This window comes from Epinephelus fuscoguttatus, linkage group LG13 (assembly GCF_011397635.1).
Source record: "Epinephelus fuscoguttatus linkage group LG13, E.fuscoguttatus.final_Chr_v1".
NCBI classification, from domain to species: domain Eukaryota; kingdom Metazoa; phylum Chordata; class Actinopteri; order Perciformes; family Serranidae; genus Epinephelus; species Epinephelus fuscoguttatus.
Window position 1 is genome coordinate 41,471,694 of NC_064764.1, and position 24,102 is coordinate 41,495,795.

At 41.0% G+C, this 24,102-nt stretch overlaps 1 protein-coding gene across 2 annotated transcripts in view; it reads left to right on the forward strand.

Moving 5' to 3' along the window:
- Positions 1-20,282, forward strand: part of tnfaip6 (tumor necrosis factor, alpha-induced protein 6) — a 28,074-nt gene extending 7,792 nt beyond the window's left edge. Inside the window, exons 2-7 of one of the 2 annotated variants that reach the window (XM_049593526.1) lie at positions 1,254-1,359; positions 7,988-8,125; positions 8,841-9,002; positions 17,204-17,432; positions 17,631-17,671; positions 17,758-20,282. In XM_049593526.1, coding sequence (XP_049449483.1) covers positions 1,320-1,359; positions 7,988-8,125; positions 8,841-9,002; positions 17,204-17,432; positions 17,631-17,671; positions 17,758-17,879 — 732 coding nt within the window. In that variant the 5' untranslated portion in view covers positions 1,254-1,319 and the 3' untranslated portion in view covers positions 17,880-20,282. Of the gene's footprint in view, positions 1-1,253; positions 1,360-4,335; positions 4,700-7,987; positions 8,126-8,840; positions 9,003-17,203; positions 17,433-17,630; positions 17,672-17,757 lie in introns of those variants that run through there. The other variant, XM_049593524.1, reaches the window with a different exon arrangement.
- Positions 20,283-24,102: the final 3,820 nt, after the last annotated feature.

Consider the following 24,102-nt stretch of genomic DNA (forward strand, 5'->3'; position numbering starts at 1 on the left):
TAATTTTAGCACACAGTTTATTTCATGATGTCTTATTTGATTATTTTTGTTATTGTTATTTTCTTGTATTGTCATCAGTAATTGTTTTATTTAATTATTTGATCTGATATTCCTCAGCGTTATCTACGGGGCAGTTAGTGGCCAGCTTTGCTCATCTGCTTCAGTGACGGTGATTTGTCTATTTTATTTTTATTATTTATTGTTCTTTGTATTTCTTCAGATTGCCTCATTTTATTTGTTTGTTATTTGTTGTTTTTATCTGTTTTAAATCCAGGATCAACAATTTAAAGCACCTTGTAACTTTGTTTTGAAAAGTGCTTCATAAATCAAGTTCGTTATTATTGTATGCGTCTGTACCTCTTTGTGAACGCAATATCTCAAGAATGCCTTGAAGAAAGTTCTTTAAATTTGGCACAAACGTCCACTTGGACTGAAGAATAAACTGATTAAAATTTGGTGGTCAAAGGTCAAGATCACTGTGACCTCATCATGTTTTAACGTCATATCTCAGGAACAGAAGGGGAGACATTTGGTCAGATACTGAATTGGTGACTCTAATCTTGAAACTGTGTGTGAAGCATCCATGTTTTCACTGACATGGAGGGAGACTGTCAGAGACACTGGACTGGTGGGCGGAGTCATACAACCACAGGGTGGACTGGTGGGCGGAGTCATACAACCACAGGGTGGACTGGTGGGCGGAGTCATACAACCACAGGGTGGACTGGTGGGCAGAGTCATACAACCACAGGGTGGACTGGTTCATGGAGGCGTACTATTATTCTATTTAATGTCCTTTGCTTTTGTCTTGTGCTGCTGTGATACTTGAATTTCCCCACTGGGGGATCAATAAATTATATCTTATCTTATCTTATCTTACCATAAGGTGGTGATTCTAGTTTTATTTTATGAAGACATTGCTGTATTTCTAGCAGGGATTGTACTGCCAGAAGTGCTTATTTTATAATAATCTTTTCCTCACCATAACCAAGTGTTTTTTGTGCCCAAACTGAACCACAAATTAACCACAGCCTCAGTATCTGCTACATGATAATGTACAAATGTGACGTATCTGTGGCGCCTCCATTTTTTTTCTGGTGACTTGGTAAAATGACCTCATACAGTTGATATTGTGAATGTTGTAGTTAACAGTTCCCTATTTTTACACCAGACGTGAAGCAACATCACCGTTCGTTTGCAGTCATGTTTCTGGTCACCTGGCTGATGTAAGTCTAATGATTTCTCTCTTTCAGCTCTGTTTTGGTCTCCACCAACTCCTGAAGGAAAAATCTGACTCTTCAGCCTCTGAGGGCTCCACCATGTTCACCGGCTCCTCTCTGACTGTGTCTCTCTGCGAAGGTACGCTGAGTTTAAGAGGTTTTGGAAATGAAAACAATAATGATGAGACTAAACCAAAGCATCAGAGTTCCAAGCCATGAAACCAAAAAGAGTTAAAGGACGCTAAAATGCTCTGCAGGGCCGAGGCGAACTGCAGAACTGGTGATCCTCTGGGTTTGTCACTACAAGCTCGTCTCATTTCATACTGTATTACATGTTTAATCTGCTGTTAATATAAAGATATTGATCAGAGCAGTGTTAAGTATGTCAGTAATATCGATTTTTTGATCTTTATATGAAAATAAAAACAGTCAGAAATTTGTGACCACATTTACTTTAAACTGAAACTTAAGTCCGCAGATTGAACCTTGGGCCTCAGTCAGGCACGTGTGGTTGGCCCTGAAGTTGCTGCTAAGAAGCGTTATATTTCCAAACCACAGTCCATATTTCAGCTGGTGGCCTACCACATTAGACACTTAGCATCTGGAAACCCCCCCACATGGTATCGTGTTCTACTCCTTTTATTCAATAATAACAGCCCACCTGTGGCCTGTGTGTTGTGAAACTGTGCTGACAGGAGTCTGCAGGGGAGCTGTGTGGGCACAGGAATTCCAAAAATCTGTTAAAACATAAATGCAACTCAAGAAATGATCCTGCATTCAAACTGACACTTTCAATAAAGCTGCATTAGCAATGTAATCACAGGAACATTAAATTAAATGACAACATGTAATGTACACGGACCGTGATCTCCCACCTCTGCAGCAGCTCTACGTGATGTTTTTGCCTCTTTTAGCTCATTGTTTTGGTTTAATGACACACTTACTGTTTTGGTTTGTTTTGGTTCATTCTCACCACTCAGCCCCGTTTCTACCAGCAGACTGCTGAACAAAAAAAGCTTTCAGTAACACTTCCTTCCCAGCACCAAATGACATGTCTTTGATTAAATAGAGCTGAGAGGATGTCCACGTTTGGTCATGGACTTTCCACGTCCACATATGACGTCCAAGGTACCCTGGGTGTGTTGGTTGTTGACGTTCTGGGACGCCGTGTCAACTTCAGCCTGTTACATGCATTGTCTGTTTTCAAAATACACTTCTGTTTTCACAGGAAATGTACAGTTTGCATACAGTCTCTTTCAAAATAAAAGCACTACCACCAACTGATGTTTTTTTCCTTCAACAACACACACGTGGTTATGTTTAGGAAAAAAGAACAGGGTTTGGCTTTACAATCTGACAGGAAGTGAACACCGACTTTCACCGACTGGGTGAAAGTCGGTGGTTGTTGGACCCATCCACCCCTCCCATGCTACCCTACTCTACTCAGACTTTTGCCCTTAAAGGGATAGTGCACCCAAAAATGAAAATTCAGCCATTATCTACTCACCCATATGCCGAGGGTGATCCGTAGTGATCCAAGTGTCGCGGTGCCCAGAGAGGCAGTCAGAGCTACAGGCTACAATGAGGCTAAAAACAGAGTTCAAATGAGGTTTTTCCAAACAGCTTTTTATGTCGGGGCTTCAGGACACTTGGATCACTACGGACGAGCAGTATGGAGATATTTTGTGGTTTCAATGATGTGTTTTTGGACGTTTGAATCTGGGGCGCCGTCAGCCTCCATTAGGTGGAGTTGTGTTGCTACCTCCTCTCCCCTTGGATCTCTGCAAGTGATGTGAGGACTCTAAAACTTCACCTGAGCCCAGAGTCCTGCATGGGTCCAGTTTTCAAGATCTGCCCCAACCCGACCTTTACATGTGTAATAATAGACTTACTTTCTGTCCAGAGCGACGTTCAGCAGTTACGAGCCGTCACGTGTTTTTAGAATCCATCGAGGAGAGAAGTAATCCATCAGGGAAACACTTCAGAAACATTATAAAGTGATAGTTGTACGTTTTATCCACTTATTTCTCAAATACCTAAATAATTATTTACTGTTTTGGAAGCGGTGCTTGTTAGACGGTGGCAGCCATGTTGATTCTGTCACCAATCACAAGTTGTGTTATTAGATGGTGAAACGCGTGTAAACAGCTGAACCAGTGACCGTTGCGAAATAGCAGAGGCGATCCTCAGAGAGTAAGTAATGACCAAGATAGTTATCTGTAGTTTACCGAACTAATGACTGACGTGTTTATCTAAAACCCACGATCTGACCCGCATGTTATTTTTTCCACCCAGATCCGAACCCGGGAAAAAATTGTTTTTTAAAAACCACCTGCAAATCAGCTGTTTTTGCAGGTACCCGTCGGCTACCCGCAAAAAGAGCGGGTACCCGACCCAGTGCAGGACTCTGCCTGAGCCTCCCTCGGCATATGGGTGAGTAGATAATGGCTGAATTTTCATTTTTGGGTGCACTATCCCTTTAACTTGCATTGTTGTTCCGCCACATTTTGCGTGACACTGCTGGGCCAGCTGCATATCATGCCAACGTGAAAGGCAGTGTTTTTGTCAGTGTGAAGTCAGTGACCAAGCGCTGGTATTCAACAACTTCAGAGTGAGACCAGGTTGTCAGAACAGGAGTCCGTTAACCAATGGGTAACGTCACGCTAGTTACGTCCATTATTTCATACAGTCCATGGTTATCACATTCTTTGAGTGTTACTTTGATAAAGACTAAACTGATCTGCATGTGTAAAATCACTGGAATGTCCCTTTACATTATTTGTGTATGTCAAGATTATCTGTTTTTCAACTTGGTGTGTAGTTCTTCTGCCCCCTAGTGGCCAATAATAAACTCATGCAGCTTTAAGTTACAGAAAAACTTACTTTTCAATAACTAAAAATGTAACCAATAAAATGATTTAGAAAGGAAGTTAAATTATTGATGTTTTTTAACTGTTGAGCTTCAAATTAAGTTTTAGTTGTGAAGTTTTAACCTTCAGCTCTTTCAGATAACTTGACAAGTATCTTCAGCTTCCTCTATAACTCAAACAGTTGTGTCTGTTGTGTCATGAATCTACAGCTTTTCAGAATTACAAGACTTCCTTCACCAGCATGTTTTATGAAGTTATTATGTACCAATAGTCAGCTGTCAGATAAATGTAGTGCAACATTCATTAACAGAAAGTAGAAAAGGACAAAACTGTGTGTTAATACTCAAACCATTGAGCAGCAGTTGTAGTTAACAAACCTGCAGTAGCTCCTTGAGCAGTGAATTCCCGCCTCTGTTGGGGGCAGCAGTCGCTCCTCCTGTATAAAGGCAGCAGCAGCAGTCAGAGGAGGCAGAGAGCTCCTGGAAACATCTGGGGCGAGCAGCTGCAGGATGCACTTCTTCACTCTCCTCTGGACGCTCGGCTTCCTGCTGAAGGAGGCGCAGGCATGGGGCTTCAAAAACGGAATATTTCATAATTCAATATGGCTGGGTAAATATCTTTGCTCTTATGGTCGTAGGTGTAGCTGGAAAAATGTTAATTAGTCTGTGACAGCTTTGTTAAGAACCACGTGCAGCTGAACTCTTTTCATTACACTAACTGTGATGAAGTTAAAATCCAAAATATCGAGTAATGACCATTTATATATAATAAAGCTCCTGTGGTTCATTGAACAAGATGATTTCCTCAATCAAAACCAGTGAATTATAATCTGCAGTTTATTTTGATTATCAAACAGCATTTTCAACATTATCATTAACGGGTGTATTTCATCATGTGTTAAGCACAGTTTGAATTCATTTTTTAGCCATAGTAACAAACTTAACTTCCCTCACATGTAATCCACATGTCGGCTCCTTTTACCTGAGTTTGTTTCTGTCAGTTTATGCAAGCACAGCAAAAAATATCCTCGTATAAAGACACACTGTGAGGAGTAACGAGTACTAATCAAGGCAAAGCATCAGTTCAGCAGCTTTCCTGTGCCAGACTGCATGTTTATGACCTCCCGGTAAACACAGAGGAAATGACTTCATCTCAGGACTTTCCAAAAATGCAAACAGATCAGTCACAACAAAAGTTCATTCAGATATTTTCTATAGTGGTTTCATTAGTTTGGGGAAAACTGGCTGGAATTAATGTTAGTGAGTTTTTACAGCCTCTCCTACTGTGTGTTTTTATATAAATAAAACAAGCTGCTGACTGACTCACTTTATAAGGTCCATATTTTATGTTTTTGAGGTGAGAGTAATGAGAGTGTTTCATATTGCTGTAATGAGTTTGCCTCACCTGAATCACATGCACAGCATTTTCTACTACACAACTTCTCTCCTCTACTGCATGTTTTATGGGAGACGTTCTTAATATTTCTTTTGTCAGTCGCTGTTAGAGAACCTGATGAGGTGAAAAGTCGGCAGCTTCCTGCAGCAGTGAGCACATGAGGTCAATAAGTTCACAAAACATCCATCAAACAAGTCAATATATCAACTTGAGGTTAATTTCTGAGCGTTCTCTGCTCAGCTCTGCAGTCATGCATGCGTAAAGCCAAAACAGGATCAGCAGAGGACTCCCCGCCAAGGAGGCCAGAGAGCAAATGATGGCGTTGTTGGTGAACTTCCAAAATGTAGAAAAATGTCACAGCTTTTATGTTTGGCTCAATTTAACCTTCAGCCTCTCACTAAAAACACTGTCACCTGCTCGACTGTCGAACCAACATCAGGTAAATCCTTTAATTGTGTGTTAAGTACAGAAGCTCAGGTAAAGATCACCAGCAGTGGAAAAAGTACTCTGATCCCTTACTTAAGTAAAAGTACTAGTACTGTGATCAAACTTAACAAGTAAAGTCCTGAATTTAAGACCTTAATTAAGTGAAAGTATGTTTCAGCAAAATGTTTTTAAAGTTAGTAAAGTACTGACTGTGCAATAAAATGTTCCCTGACAGTGTTTTATTAACATATCAGATGTTTTTAGATTCATATTACTGCTTTAATGTGTATGTTGCATTCTGCTGCTTTAGATGTTTAAGGTTGAGCTCATTTAAACTTCTTTACGTTCTAGCAGCCAGTAACTCAAATAATCCACATACTTTGTGAGCAGTTTCTTGCAGGAACTATTTTCTTTCTACCGAACTACACCTGTCTACTGAATCACCACACAAAGGGAAGCGTACATCTACTGTGAGCTCACCTAGCACCACTGAGCTAGCTAACATTACAGCTTAGCTAAAGAGGACGCCATTAACGTTTACATCTCGTGCTGTCATGAATACGATCCTCTCATCCATGAGTAGATGCACTCTTCCCTCTGCGCAGTGATTAGGGTTCGGTACCATTAGCATTTGAACCAATATCGGTACCGATTCCAGTGGAATTTGGCACAGGTATCCAACGCTAACTTTTTCATAATAAAAACAAAAAAGATTAACTTTTGAACAAGCTGTGTGACTAAACCCTAATTCTGTTCCTCTGCTCTTCTCTAATCACATGTGCAGCTAATCTTCTGTCTCTGTCTCCCTGCTTGTGTGTGTCTGCTCATCTTGCAGTGACACTAGAATCGGTACCAGTATTCGTTCAAATGCGAACAGTACACAACACTAATCACCCCACAGAAGGAAGAGTGCATCTACTCATGGACGAGAGGCTTGTGTTTGTGAAAGAGTGAGATGTAAACATCAATGATGTCCTCCTCACCTGAGCTGTAAAGGCCCAGACACACCAAGCTGACTTAGCAGCAATGACAGCCCCCGGCTGCATTGCCTCACGTTGCCGTGTCTCGGCCAAAAAGTTGCACATGAACTCACGGCGAAGACTTCCACCAACTGCCAACCAGGACGTAGGAATAACTCTCCACACCAGCAGACGGCTGTCATCTGTATTCATCATTCAAAAAGGGAAACAGGAAGAGCGTCTTGATGCTAGTTAGCCAGTTAGCACATTAACAACACAATCCAATGAAAGATCAGAGCATATTTACCGTGTGCCAGTGAACAATAACACAAACCATCAGGAGACGTTTCTGCTAAAAAGAAAAATAATCTGACCTTAGGGAACAAGATGGTTTTGGTCTTTCTCCCTCTGGACTTTAGCTCGTTGTTTACTTTCCTCACTTCCATTTCTCTTCTCGTGCGCTGAGCTGAACTGCTAATCAGAGTGATATCATTCACTGATGGGCTTCACCGTCACAAACGGCACCTCGACATGCTGAATCGGCAGAAAAAAGGCCAACAAGTGCTGGCAAAAGTGGGACACACTGTAGCTACGATGGGCGCTCACCACCAGGGCCTCAAAGTTAGCTAGCTCAGCGGTGCTAGGTGAGCTAGCAGTAGTTTCATGCTTCCTTCTGCATAGTAATACGGTTGGAGGGTGTAGTTCGGTAGAAAGAAAATAGTTCCTACATGAAACTGCAGCATCAAGGTCTGTGGATTATCTTGAGTAACCAGGTCATGATTTCTGTAGAAACACTAATGTTGAGTTTTAAGCTCCACGAGCTGAGTGTCATCTAGTTGTGTTATACTGGAGAGAAGTCAGACATCTCTACGGCCCATATCTCCAACACTCTGCAGCTCACACCAGAACTGTCTACACTGATAAACAGCTCTACAGGGAAGAGGAAAAACATGTATATTTGATTTAGGGGTGAGCTGTCTCTGTAATCTACAGCAAGGCATCCTATGTAGCGTGTAATGTTTGTAGCATGGCTGTCCCTCCACTGCAGGTCACTGTGGGCTCTCTCTTGGCTTCAGACTGTGGCAGCAGTTTGTTATTGCGTCTTTCTCTCTGACAGAACAAGCAGCTGGAGTTTACCACCGGGAATCACGCAAAGGGAGATACCAGCTGACTTATAAAGAGGCCAAGGCTGTCTGCAAGTACGAGGGAGGGAAGCTGGCCACTTACGAACAACTGGAGGCGGCTCGTCAAATAGGTCTGCAGCAAACTCTTGAACAATACACACACAGAGCTCCTGCTGAAGGGGATGGATCATGATTCATTATGTTTCACTCTTTCATCATTGGCAGCATGAAATGAAGGCAGGAGGGTTGTGTTTACCTTTCCTTTCTCCCATGAAGCACATTAAATGTCATGTCTGATGTAACAGAAGTAGTAGGCTACATCTCTAAACCAGCTGGAATGCTTTTAACATGCAGAAAAAGAGGTCCACAGGGTAAAGGTCACTGGGAAACAGTGAGTGAGCACTTCTTTCCACGAGTGCTTTGCTGTTTTATGACTCCATGCCAAGTTTTAACCGGCCCCACGAGTGCTGTAAAAGTCTGTTAACACCTTCTTGGGTGGGTAACATCACCGTTCCTTTGGCACAGAGATTAAATCCAACCACTCGATCCGCCTCCCTGTCAGCAGTTACAGCTGAGTCTCCCCACAGCTCTCTGCCCAGGAGGTTTCTTCTTTATCTGGGCTCAGTGGGGTCTGCTTATTGTAACTCTAAAGCCCCCGTCTTCACACATAAAAGAGAACAACAAAACAACACACAGGGAAAAAATGGTAATGGCCACCAGAACTGTGGTGTCCAGGTTTTTCTTTTGAGGCTGCTCTGTTGGCAGAGTTCAAAAGAAAGACTTTCTGTGGTTGGCCGGCAGAAAAGAGTTTAACTGAGTGAGTGGTTGTTTTCTTCTCTTGTTCAGGTTTCCATGTGTGCTCTGCTGGATGGTTCGACAAAGGACGAGTTGGTTACCCCATCGTCAAAGCTGGCGCCCACTGCGGCTTTGGGAAGATTGGCATCATCGACTACGGACACAGGCGGAACAAAAGTGAAAAATGGGATGTGTACTGCTACAACCCAAACTGTGAGTACAGGTTTTATAACTCTCACTGAAATGGAGGGACTCTCTGTCTGTCTGTCTGTCTGTCTGTCTGTATGTCTGTCTGTCTGTCTGTCTGTATGTCCCTTGATTTTCCGAACAACCGTTAATCTGATTAACTTCAAACTTGGTGTATTGTGCGAGCTCTTGACATCCACGGGACATATTTATTCGAAGTGCATTATATATACACACTGTATATTATACTGATATTAACTGTTACACCTCTGTAACGGCATGCTGGGTACAGCTTGTTCTCCGTCACTCGCTACAGCACATTCCACAGCAGATGAAAAAAGGGAGACCAAAGGGCATGAATGGCCTGGTCCCACACGCAGAGCTAGCTGTTTGCAAATTGCATGTAAACTCTAGCATTGTTGACGCAACTATGTCATGGTAGCTGCTCAGGACCCAAAGAAGTGCAGTGTTGACTGTGAAGTTGTTTGGATGAGCACTTCTTGAGAAGGGACAGGCACAGTACTAGCAGTGCTAAATGCCGGCTTAAAGGGCCAGTTCACCCAAATTAAAAACACATATTTTTCTTCTTCCTGTGCTGCTTTTTAGTGTGTCGGAGATATCTGCTGTTAAGATGTCTGCCATCTCTCCAGTATAATGGAACTAGACGACACTTCCATAGACCATGACCTTGTTACTCAAAATAATGCACAGACCTTGTTGTGAGCAGTTTCATGTAGGAACTACTTTCTTTCTAACGAACTACACCCACCACAGTATTGCTACTAGGGTGAGGTACTGAACTCAGTACTAGATACTTCTGAGGGTACCGACCAATTTACGTTGGTACTGTCAAGTACAGATTCACTTTAAATCCACTGGTACCATTTTTTGGTACCTGAGAGTGCATCTGAGAACTCTGGGTTTAGACAAAAGGCTGAAGTGCCATCAAGTGCCCCGAAGCCTGGGAACCAGCATTGAAACTCTGCAGAGCTGCCAGGCGTAACCTCAGTCAAGAGCAGAAGCACTCTGAAGCTGGGAAGCTGGCCAAGAGCTCTGTTAGTCACTCTCTGTTAGAGCTTCGTCTGTCGCTTCGTTGGTCACCCCCTTAGTCACTTAGTTGGTTGCTCCATTGGCTGCTCTGTCAGCTACCCCATTGACCACTTTGTTGAGTGCTCAGTTGTTCGCTCCATTGGTTGCTCCATTGGCTGCTCCATTGGCTGCTCCACTGGCTGCTCCATTGGCTGCTCCATTGGCTGCTCCATTGGTTGCTCCATTGGCTGCTCCATTGGTTGCTCCATTGGTTGCTCCATTGGCTGCTCCATTGGCTGCTCCACTGGCTGCTCCATTGGTTGCTCCATTGGTTGCTCCGTTGGCTGCTCCATTGGTTGCTCCACTGGCTGCTCCACTGGCTGCTCCATTGGCTGCTCCATTGGCTGCTCCATTGGCTGCTCCACTGGCTGCTCCATTGGTTGCTCCATTGGTTGCTCCGTTGGCTGCTCCATTGGTTGCTCCACTGGCTGCTCCATTGGTTGCTCCATTGGTTGCTCCGTTGGCTGCTCCATTGGCTGCTCCATTGGCTGCTCCACTGGCTGCTCCATTGGCTGCTCCATTGGTTGCTCCATTGGTTGCTCCATTGGCTGCTCCATTGGCTTCTTTGTTGACTGCTTAGTTGTTCACTCCATTAAACTCTCTGTTGTTCATTCCATTAGTCGCTTTGTTGGTCGCTCAGTTGGCTTCTTAGCACGCCAAAACATGCGTTGCAGTGCCGGCATAGTTTGGTGTCTGGTCCAGCTTCCTTTCTATATTTTCAGTAATAGTCTAATATCAATGCTAGATGAGCAGACGCACATAAGCAGGGAAACAGTGCCAGGAAATTAGCTCTACATGTGATTAGAGAAGAGCAGAGGAGCAGAAATGCGTTTTAGTCGACTACATCACCCCCACAGCTGGTCCAAAAGTTTTTTGTTTTTTTTTTTACATTTTTTTATGACAGACAAAGTAGTACCAAAAAAGTTAGTGTTTGATACCTGTACCAAAGTCTAGGTACTGGAATCTGTACTGGTATCATTTCAAATGTGAACATACTCAAGCTTAATCACCCTGAGTGTCAGTCCCGGTCGGGGAGACCAGGCCAGCAGGTTAAGAATAGTCATGGAGTGTGAGGCTCCACAGACTCACTCAGGAGGTTTCCAGTCACACGTGAGGGTTGATACAGAGATCTGAAGCAGCTCAGGATGGGACCACGGTGAGACGGGGGACTCTGTGTTGGTCCTGACTCAAAGCCACAATCTCAGTCCCACCCTGTGAGTTATCATGTTATCACAACCCGACCGAGAATAAATCTGTGGAAGTAGGAACATCAGTGTGGATAAGATGTGAGTGGAGGAAGTGATAACTGACACACAGGCTGTACAGTGACTGAGTGGTTTAAAACCCACCACGGCTGATTTCACAATCCGCCTGATTCATAATGAGCCAGAGACATTTTATACGTCATGTCCTTTAAGTGCGTCTGGAAAACATTTAAAAGCAATATTTTGGAAATAAACATCCAAGTAACAAAAGCAGCTCTGAACGTACATGCCGCTGTGGCCTCAGTGAGCTGAATAAAACCACTATTTCAACATCACAAAAACTTCATTGTTTGTCACAAGGAGACGGGAATTTGTCTTTTATGTGGCTTAGAAGAAAAAACACACTGAAGTTTTGTTTCTGTCCCAAAATATCTCTGTAGCTGCTGAACGCTCCACTATATGTTCAGTTATGTCTCTGACTGTTTGTTGCGTTTCAATACCCACAGAGAGAAAAAGATTTAGTGTGTCACAATACATGTAGTGATGCACATATTGGATTTATTTGCTGATATCTAACAACTCATTTGGACGATAACTGATAACCAAACTTTCTTCCCTGAATCCTCTGACTGAATAAACCTCTTTATCCGTGTGCTTGTACCCTGGTTTATCCCTATTTTTCTAAGTATTTTAATTTATGTAGGCCTACTTACTGTATGTAACACCCTGACTGTGTATTTGTGTTTGCATTGTGCAGCACTGTTATTTCATTGTCTGATCTATAAAGAATGTTTAATTTAAAATTCGAGGAGCACTAAGAAAAATAATGATACACAGCCTTTTGTTTTCTGAGCGCATTGTTTAACTTAGTGGTGGTTTAAGAAATCTGTAAAAGATAAGATAAGATAATCCTTTATTCGTCCCTCAGCGGGGACGTTTGCAATATTACAGCAGCAGAGACAGAGTGCAAACAGGAAGCATTGGTAGGAAGAATAAAAACACAAATCAATGTATAAGCATGTATCGATAAAAGGAAAGGAAAATGGATTGTCCATAGTTTGATGTACAGATGTAAAAACTTGTGGGATTTTTTAAGGTATTTTTTAGGGCTTTCTACCTTTAATTAATGGAACAGTATTAGTGTAAAGGGGGATGACGTGCAGCAAAGGGCTGTGGGTTGGAATTGAACCCCCAGCTGCTACGACAAGGACAAGGCCTCTGTAGGTGGGGTGTCTGCTCTACCAGGTGAGCTGATGGGCGCCCTTATAACACACTTTTAAAGCCCTGACGGAGACCTGCAGTGGTCCAAACATGTCAGCTCTTTTAATGATTGAGCCACAACAGTAAAGGCTTTTTAATACTTCCTCATTTTCTATATTTTTGGATCGGCTCTCTGTGTATCCTGTTTCCTGTTGTCAATGAACACTTGACACAAGGTTCTGATCTATGTTTGAGTTCACAGAGCAACCAGTCATCTGTCCTTTTTTCTAAAAATATATATCTTGCTGATATTATCACGCATCCATAACAGTATGTCATCAAACACAGTACGGCAAAAATACCAGGATGTTCTACTACATCCAGTGTGATTTTGCGGTCTGTAGGCCAGCATGCTTTTCTGACTATTCTGACCCACAATCCTCTGCACAGCGGAAGATATGTCCTGTTGACTGAGACGCAAACAGACAACAGCTTGACAGCTGTCAAAGGTCACAATGACGGATGACAACATATTCAGTAACTGACGACCAGTCAAATAGTAATAATAGGAATACGTCCATCTATCATTTAAGGGAACAAAATAATCATAAAGATGACCAACAACAAAAGGACATAACAAGTTTCAAACAAGCCTGGCATGGTGATAGATATATAAGCAAGAGGGTCAAAGTTCAGGGCATGATGTTATGAGACAGTATTCTGTCCCGACTGTGTGCACAGGGCATGAAACAGTGTGTACTTTTTAAGGGCAGCTGCACTACCTGCTAAAAGAAAGAAGAAGAGTATGTGATTGGGATCATAGCCTGAGATCCTGTCGGACTGTGTGTGTCTGCTGTTTGCTGCTGAGCAGGTAAAGTACAGTGAGTCCTTACAGCTGTGTCTCTGATTACAGCTGCAGCTGAAATACCACGACTGTAAAGTTTGCTAAACGATGACCTGAGAGAGCTGATGATTCTCTGTGGACTCATCACTATGAGCGACTCCTTTAACCCTCTGAAACCTGAGCAAATTGGCATGATTGTCTTTCATAACAAGGAAAGAAGGCAATAGTTTTAAGAAGTAAGTTTAGTAACTAAGATATTAACCCAAAAATAAGCAAAAAAGAAAAGTAAAAAAAAACACCTGAGAATAAACAAAGAAGAAAGATAAAAACAAAAACAAACAAGAAAATCACCTAAAAATAAGCAAAAAGAAAAGAAAAAAATGAAGAAAAAACAACCTAAAAATAAGCAAAAAAGAAAAGTAAAAAAAAATAGAATATTACCCAAAACTAAGCAAAAAATAAAAGTAAAAAAACAACAAGAAATTTTCTGAAAATAAGAAAAAAGAAAAGTAAAAAAAGAAAACAACAAGAATTTACCTGAAAATAGCAAAAAAGAAAAGTAAAAAGCCAAAGGTAACCAAAATTACCTGAAAAGATAGATAAAAATTTAATTAAATATCTTACTATTACTATATTACTATTAAATCCATATTTAAAACTTGACATTTCCCTAGTTTTTTGATAATTTTGTAATAAAACTTTTCTAATAATGCTCACTGCCTTTTTCCCTGATGTTTTCTGTAGAAATCAAACCATTTTGTTCGGTGCTTGTGAAAGGCACCTGAACGCAGCACAAGACAATGGATGTCGATCCAGGTTTTAAAGGGTTAACTTCACACAGTCATCTGATCAGCTGTTGATTATTGCAGCTCTGACTTGGATATTATAGAATTATTATCAATATATTTACTGAAACATTTTATAAAAGAGAAATTAACTCGTAGGTGCTCCCTGGTGGACAAACTTTGTAACTGCAACATTTATTTCTAATAACTTGTTGGCTGACACAGTGCAGATATATCAATACAGATATATCTGTGGTGAGCTTAAATATCCCGATCACATGGACCAGGTGATTTATTGATCCAGCTCTATTTAGAAATTGTGAAATGAGACATTTTAAAATACTAAAAAATGTGCATGAAATCAAACCTAATTTCTCTGATTTTTAACAACTTCTAATTTTAATACTTAGAGGTGACGGGGTTCACTGTTAGAGCAGAAGGTCATATTATGGGAGCATTATCAGGTGAATGTCATAACTCTCTGTAATGAAAAGTTTAATATTTCTTTAAAAATCAATCAGCTGTGGAATCCCAGGTGAGACTGAGCCCAGTGATGATGTAAGCTTAGTTTTTTTTTTAACAATCTGCAAATAAAAACACACCACTCTGTTTGTTGTGTTCACCTTAATATTTGTTTATTGTGTTTCATATCATAGGCCCACAAGTATTTATCCATATCTCATAATGATCAGACTCTGACCCTCTGCCTGACCCAGGGGGCCACTGTCTCATCATCTGACCCCGGCTTGGATCACACCTGTCTACGAACTTGGTCTTCATTGTGATCCCAACTACAAACCTGTAAAGTCTCATGGATGTATCTCGTACAGTTGTGGCACTGTTAGATTGAAAGACAAGACAAGACAAGACAAGACAGACAGACAGACAGACAGACAGACTCTCTGGGCAGTCGGCCCAGAGAATAACTTTCTCTTTCTAGGTGCTCTCGCTCCTCCGCGTGTGTGCACAAAGAGAATCCAACAAGTATGAGTGGGGGCATATAAATTAAGTTTGATGTGATTTGATAAGCACCTGGTAGAGTTCTCAAAACTGCTCCTGTGGTACTACAATAGGAACCACATTTTGCCATAATCACACACACACACACACACACACACACACACACACACACACACTGAAAAGGTGAAAACAACTCAAACCCGGCCGTCCCAGCTGGTAACATCACATTTCTTCTCCCTGCAGGACGTCTGGTGTTTAAACCTTTGAAGTCATTGTCACAAGTCTCCAAATGTGTGTTTGATTTTCTTCAGTCAACAAAAGCTTTTCTTTTTCATATTCTGAATTGACGCAGCAGGCCGACCCTCCAAACCCAAACCCTTCAATAAACAGATGCGCAAATCCACCGGCTGATTAAAAGAAAACACTGTGGGCAGTCTCAAGTGGTCGTTTCGTCTGCGAGCACAGACACCACATTTATCTTCCTGTCCTCAGCTGACGGTGCTTCAGAGCTGCCGTCTACTGCTGTGACAGAAATATGTGTCGCTGGTTTGAGTTTACTGAATCTACGATCATAGAGCACAGTTAGCAGGAGCTCTGGTTGGGACGCGTTTGGTGTCTGTCAGTTGTGAAATGTGCATTTATTACTGCACACCCTGAGCTTGGAATAATTTACAAGAAGGTTTTGCCTTCACACCAGACATTCAGACGCCATATTAAAAAACATTCATCCATCCATATTCATCCGCTTATCCTGGACCAGGTCTCGGGGGCAGCAGGCCAAGCAAAGCACTCCAGACGTCCCTCTCCTCAACAACACTTTCCAGCTCCTCCTGGAGGATCTAGAGACCTTCCCAGACAGACAGACTGGACTTACAGTCCATGTTGCTGAGAAAGATGTCTCAGCATATTGTTGGTGTCTCCACCCTCGACTGAAATGATCATTTTACAGATATTATAAGCAGCACTGTTGTTGACTTTCTTCGTGAAATAAAGCCAGGCTTTGCACCATTTCTTCCTCTCCGCTATGACTCTTACTTGTTGCACGTTTCCAGCAGCATAAACGCATGAGTTTGACTTTCAGAAAAACATGCTGACATCAGTAAAATGAATTGATAAACTTGGAGGCATACGATTCAGATGGATCGGACAATTTGAAATCAGTTCTCATAACTTTTGGTGCGGCAGTAGCTCAGTCCATAGAGACCTGGGTTGGGAATCGGAGGGGCACCTGTCCAAGGCAGCGCCCTCACTCTGACATCTCTCCACTTAGTGCATGTATAGGTCCTGTTTGTGCATGTGTGTATTTCGGGCCTGTGTGTAACTGATAACGGAGTTTAAAAAAAATTTAATTTCCCCTCAAGTGGATTAATAAAGTATATAAAATGAAAAATAAATAAATAAAAATAAATTCCCATCCCAAGTGGGGAGCTCATTTAGGTGTTTTACTTCTGCATCAGATTATCTTGGAGTAATCTGTTCCTCCGGTCCATAGTCATCCTGCATGTCGAAGTGTCCTTGGGCAGATACTGAACCTCAAACTGCTCCTGATGGCTCCTGGCCGGTGTCAGGCACCTTATTATACAGAGACTCTGCTTCACTCACAGGCCTGGTTACTAAACACTGTGGAATGCTCAGGTCAACATGATCTACGTCTCTTTGTGTCCTCACTGTCTGATCATCTGTTCCTGAAAGTCCAGTCAGTGTAGCTCAAAAAAAAAAGGGCCCAACCCAGGAGAAACTGCAACAGTAATGTTTCTTAGTTTTTACTGGTCCTAATATCCCTCTGCATCAAATATTAAAAGTTTACACTCATGGATTCAGTGGAACATGTTTGTTTTCAAGGACAGTGACACAGTCTGGGTAAAGTTCGGTTAATATTGAAGCGTCTATGTGCACCTGTACAACAGATTTGGGGTCAAACTTTTCAATAAAACACTTTGTAAGAGGATATTCTGATGTATCATACCTGTGTTTGGGGTACAACGACCCAACACCCAATTGTGGCCATATTTTCCACTTCCTGCTTGTGTCACTGCTGGTACGTGTGCATCCGCATCAAATTGTTCCTTATAGACACTGTTTAGTATCTATGATGTCATCTGAGCAGTTAATTTATCGTCTACATGTCATTCATGTGTCTTACAGCCAAGGAGTGTGGTGGGGTGCTGACAGACCAGCAGAGGATCATTCAGTCTCCCGGCTTCCCTGAGGAGTACCAGGATGAACAGATCTGCTACTGGCACATCCGTGTGCGCCTGGGCCAGAGGATCCGCCTCCACTTCATAGAGTTCGATGTGGAGGATGACACGGGCTGCCTGGCAGATTACCTGGAGGTGTACGACAGCTACGACGATGTCTCCGGCTTCGCTGGGAGGTGAGGATCACTGAGGGGGAAAGTAGGAAGTATCTAAAACGTTTTTGAACTGAGACAGGATCTTCATCTGGACAATATGATGATGGGCAGGGAAAATATAGACAGAGGTGTGGGCGCGAGTCATGTGACTTTGACTCAAGTAAGACTCAAGTCACAAATTTGAAGGCTGTTAACATTTCCTAATCTGTTTGTTTACAGATTCTGTGGCGATTATTTACCTGATGACATCATCAGTACAGGTGAGACGTCCTCATCATTTCATACACTGCATTATTCCACACAGATGAGTCTCTGGATTTTTAAAAACCAAACCTTTGTTTTACAGGAAACGTGATGACGCTGAAGTTCCTGTCTGACGCCTCAGTCACAGCCGGCGGCTTCCAGTTCCAGTACACTGCCTTTAATGCGTCTCTGTACTCACAGAATCACACCCAGTATCCTCACTGAGCGGTGGTTTCAAACACTGATGTAATCCTGTTGCTGTATTTATGATGTCACTGGTTACATCATGTACTGTAAGTAGTCAGTCTTTGAAGCTGATGTACGAAATGAATCTGTCATTAAATGGTGTTTCTGATGTTGTTCTTGTGTTTAAATAAAGTCAACAGTCCTGAGGCTTCATTTACATAAAACAAATCTGGTGTTATTAAACTATTGTAATCCTAGGTATTCTTCTTCTTCTTCTTCTTCTTCTTCTTCTTCCGAGGAAATCATACTTCCCATGGGTGAAAACTCACCAAACTTTGCACAAAGGTCCAGTCTCATGCCAGATATCCTCAGCTGTAAACTCAAGCCAGTAGTCCTGATGGTGGCGCTACAGCAAGCGTCTAAAGTTCGAAACTTTGAAAATTCATAACAAATCAACCATACGTGCTACAACTTCACACCTTTCATCAAACTGTAGCCCCAATACTGAAGAAGCTTTTGTACATTTAAACCTATTAAAAATTATCAAGTTCATCACTCTGTTTTTTTTTTCTCAAAAACTGTAAAACTTATTAAACCTATCTCCTCCCACAATTTTTGTTCAATTGACACCAAACTTGCTACAGAGCATCTTCAGACTGTCCTACACAAACTATGTTTCTCAGATTTTTGATTTATCAAAAATTGAGCCTACAGTGCATCAAAATGTTTGACTGTAAACAGTACTGTAAACATATACATGCAAATTCTTGCCAAATAAATCTTGTGTCAGACTGAAGCTCCCAGAACCTTCAGTCTGACATGGCTTCCATTGAAGGCGATTTACAAGGGGGAGGGAATTTGATTTTTCCCTAACCAATCAGTAGAGATCAACGACTCACCCAGAATCTGACGTCATTAGTATCCATGCCTCGGGGGTGCCGAAAACAAGCGAGCATTGCCCGTTTAAAATGTCTCCGTCGTCGTGCACGCCCAGCTGCATCGCTGTTAAATCCAGTTTAGCAGCTTCCTTAATTTGGTCCTCCATTAACGCGAGTAGTGGCGAAATACCTCGATAGCATCGTTAATGTGGTCTGTAGGATCTGTAGCGGTCGCCATTGTTGCTATCCTCACCAGTTACCCACCGGCGGACAGCTTGACGTCAGCGTGGTGCTGATTGGCTAATCGCTAGACCCGCCCCCACCCCTGGCGTTCATTGGTCTGTCCATTGTTTGGACGAGATAAATCGCAAATTCATTGCAGTATGCCAGGCCAGAGATGCAAGCCTACTCAGTTGAGTGGGCGGGGTCTATGGTCTGGAACCAGGCTAGCAAATTTCAGAATTTTATCTCAAAAACTGTTTTTGACAAATTTTTGACAGCATTTTGAATTTTGCTCTAATGTGAACAATTGGAGTCAATGTAAAAATGGCAATTTTAAACATCAGTTTTTCACTTATGGAGCAAATCAATCATTGTTAAAACAAATGACCAACATCTCCATGCTGTCTAGATGCAATATGTGTATTTTCAGATTTTTGTTTCGATAACTGATTTTTTTTTTTTTTTTTTTACAGTGGTTTGAAATCTGCTTTTCCATGCATGGAGGGCTGCTAAACCTGCACGTCTGGCTTAGTCAGTTTGTGAAGCTACACATGAATTGGCACTGACTAATTAGCTCAGTGAGATAGAAATTGATTCTTAGTCTCAGAGGTTGTGCGTTCAAGCCTCAGCTGATGCAAAAGGCAGATTGTGTTGCTAAATTCCTAAATGTCTTCCAATTCTTCTGCTTGTTGCTCAGAATTGCCTAAAAATGCCCGGACCCGACCCATTGCTGCGCAGCAGCTATAATTCCAATTTATTTTCATAAACCTTAACTATGCAAAGTATTTTCATATCAAGTATGGTATTTGGTATTTGGTAAGAGGAATCTGAGTTAACTGTTGCATCTGTGACGACAATAGCTGCGGCAGAGGCATTATGTTTTCGGGTCGTCTGTCTGTACATCTATCTGTCCCATTCTCATGACTGCAATATCCTCAGAACACCTCGAGGTAATTTGTTCTCAACAGTGAACTGATTATGACCTCACGCTACATGTTTTTGGCCAAACTGCAAGAATTCATACACTAATTACAACAAAACTGCACAGATGTGTCTAACGGGATAAAATGAAGTGATGACATCTTATATCCCAAAGGTCAAAGGTCAGCTTGACTGTGACATCATCATATCTCAGGAACAGAAGGGGAGACATTTGGTCAGACACTGAACTGGTGACTCTGATCTTAAAACTGTGCTGATGTGCAAACAGGAAGTGGGCACATTTCTCCATGCTCTATGGGATTGTCCCATGGTACTAGCTTTTTGGAAGGTGGTGCTGAAAGGCCTTGAAGGGTGGCTCAGAGACGACCTCTACTGGAATCCCCACAAGTATGTTTGCTGGGGACAGATCTCTCATGCCACCAGGTGTGACTAAAGCAGAGTCGGGATTGATAGTAGCAGGTCTTATTCTAGCTGCCAGGCTTTTTCTGTGCAACTGGAAGAGCCCACATATAGGCCAGAGTTTACAGAGTGGCTTAAAGTCATGACAGAGACTGCTGCCTTTGAAAACATGATTGCCAGGGTGAATGAGGTTCCAAATAAAAATAGTCAAATATGGCAAACGTTTATGGCTCATATTAGAGGGGCAACGTCTTAGAAGGGGTACAGGAAGAGGGGCTGGTGGACAGTATGTGTATATGTTTGTGTTTATGTACATGCCGTGTGTGTGTGTGTGTGTATACATATGTATAAGAATTGTGGGGGTGCTGGGGGGAGGTCTTTGCAGCTGCCTTTTTAAGTTGTTGTTTTTTTTGGTTTTTATTTTCTTTATTTGTTTTTCTTGCTTGTTCGTTCATTTTGTCTTTTCCTTTTCTTAACTGACTGAAAATATGTTAAAACCAATAAAAACTTAAATGACAAAAAAAAGATAGAAACTGTGCTGATTGTATAGACCAGCAACCTGCGGCTCCAGAGCCACATGTGGCTCTTTGGCCCCTCTGCAGTGGCTCCCTCTGACTTCAAAAAAGTTATATGGAAATTAAGTGTTTTTTAATTTTTTTAAGCTTTTAATTTCAATCACCGCTGCTGTTGGCTGAAAGTGATTCTTAAATGAACCACAACAGCTGATCTTGAGTCTCCGTAGCTGAGCTAGCGATGAATTCTGAATTCAAAAAAAGGGAAAAATTGAGAATTTAATGGTGTGTTTACAGGTGTGTTTGCTTCCACCACCGACACTGCAAAGTTAAAAAAACCTAATAATCATGGAGGCCCACTGCAGAGTGACCACGTTGTGTTAAAACATATTCATAAATGGGGCATCAGTGGCTTAGTGGATAGAGCAGGTGCCCCATATACAAGGCTCTTGCCGCAGCGGCCTGGGCTCGAGTCCAGCCCATGGCCCTTTGCTGCATGTCACTCCCTCTTTCTCGCCCCCTTTCACACTCACCTGTCCTGAGGCTAAAATGCCAAGAAAAATATCTTTTAAAAAAAACAAAAAAACCCCATTTTAATAAAGGCTCACTGAGACTAAGTAGGCTGTGCTACCTTCATTATAAGGCTCAAATATGTTTGTGTGGCTCCAGGCATTTTATTTTTATTTTTGGTTTGGACAAAAATGGCTCCTTTGATAGTTCAGTTTACCTGCCCCTGACCTAGCAGTTCACTCAGCTTATTAACTACCACCACACCACTGAACACAAGGACAGACACAAATAAAAAGAAAATAATATGGCGTATGCAAAGCTAGAATAAAAATACAAGTAGAAAATAGAAACTATACAAGAGCAATTAAAGTTAATGGTTAAAGTGACAGTGGAGGGATAAACAGCAGCAGAGTCAGCGAGGTGAAATGTATATTAGCTTAAGTCAGGATACTCAGTGTTCGTCTGTGTTAATATAGAAATATAATGAATCTAATAATATAATCTATACTATCTATACTTTTGCCACAGTACCAGCACCTTGACTTCAGCTGTGCACGGGCATTTTTCTGTTTCTAATAATATAATATATAGGCTAACATGTCTTTTGATATTGCCATGTGTCTAGGTTTGTCTCAGGTTTGAATGTTTCCTCATAAATAACTTCCAGTGATTAAGGTTAAGGAGGTGCCCTTCAAAATTATTCATAAATATCACCCTGCCAATCACTACATGCAGATATATATATATATAAGGAAGACATCAACACAAAGTGCAACACAAGTGTTTTACACCTGTTCTGGCTTCGTTCTCACGCCAAGAAATTCTGGAAGGATTTTTGCAGATTGATCATGAACCATAAAGACATTACATTACTGTGGGAAAATGTGGGTTTCCTCAAGTATGGAGCAGGATTAGGGGTAAAAATAATAAACCTCAAATTGGTGTTCTTTCTGAAGGATAAACAAAATCAACAAACAATACAGTAGGACACTTGATACCTGCATGTCTTATAATATCTTTGTGCAGTGTGGTTTCCCCCTGGCTCTCTGTTATTGGTGTGTTTGCATAGTTTAACTGTTTAATGAGTCATTTTACACTCTGTTGTCTGAATGAAGAACGTGAAGAGGACTGAATGACTTTATTTCGAACCAAAATAAAAACATAAAAACATTAGAACAAACAAACAAGACACAGATTATAGTGTCCAACAGGAAGCAGGTCGAAGTAAAATGTATATGTCCCGTTTATGTTCATACATTTCTTTTTTAAACTCATTTATTATTTCAACAAATTTATTTACAACTGATACACGACTATCCCCAGTTTGTTTATCACCCAGTTAGATAAATAAATAATAAACATAAAAAATAAATAATATTTTGTGGGTGTTAATTGTTGTTTGGGACAAATAAAGTTTTACTGAATTTAATTATTATTATTATTATTATTTTTTTCCCAATAAACTTTATTTGTTCAACATCAGCATCATGTACACAAATATCATGTATTGAAACATCAGTAGTAATAAGAAAATAAAGAAACAAGCAGATATACTCCAGGGGTTACAAACAAAACACAAATATGAAATAAAAATGGTGCACAGAATATTAAAAAAATATACAGTATATTAAAATTATAACAGTATATTAAATTTGGAGCACAGCTTCAACGTTTTCACAGCTTTTCTATTGCAAGAGGTGGACAGTGTTTTAATGTAGGACTCTGCCTCCTTTTTAAAGGTACCAAAGGAAGGTTTGATTTTCAACACCTTATGAATATAAAACTTTGCCAGGAATATGATGAGATTACATAGAAAAAATACATTGTCTAATTCTCTCCTGTAATTTGTAAAGCCAAATAATACACCATTCAAACAAAGTACAAAGGCATCATAGATATAGTATGTATAGATATAGCGATGAATGATCTTAAAAGAAATTTCTTTAACTTTGTTAACCAGTAGATATCTATTAGGAAGAGACCATATCTTTTCCCAGCATAAGTCCTGAACTTGCTTATTCCAGGTTGCAATTACATATGGGACAGAGATACAATCAGATTGGAATAAAGTGCAGATTTTTTTGTTATTTTTCAGGATGCTGGTTGAAAACATATTTTCCCTATAGGTGTGTCAACTGGATCAAGCAAAGGCGTCGTAATAGAAGGAGGAGAGGTATAACCCTTGTAGAGCATAATAACACCAGATGGAATGGCATCAAAAACCACAGCAAAATCTTTAGGGGTCACAGGGATCTTATAATGACAAAGAAATTCTTGGTAACCAAAGATTTTTCCCTCCTTATTGAAAAGTTGATTCATCTGCACAATACCATTCCTGAACAAACTGTCAAAAAATAAAGATTTGTTTTTGTAACAAACATCCTTATTGTTCCATATAAAATATCTATTAGGAGAAAAATTGTGCTTATAAATAAGGGACCAGGCCAACAGCATTTGCCTATGGAAATTCGAGAGAGAGACAGGTATCCGATCAACATTATAATTACAGAGTAGAAGAAACTTCAGACCACCCAAATTAGAAAACATATGACGCGAGATAATATTCCAAACAGAGGTAGGTTCTTTTAAATAGTGCTTGATCCAATTAATCTTGAATGTGTTGTTAAGTGTATTAAAATCAAGAAAGTTGAGGCCACCGTTATTATAGTCATTCATTAAGACAGAATTTTTAATATAATGAGTTCTGTTCTTCCAAATAAAGGTATAAAGTAACTGGTCAATCTCTTGGCTCATCTTTTTATCAACATCTAAGGAAATAGCAGCGTAGGTAAGCCTGGA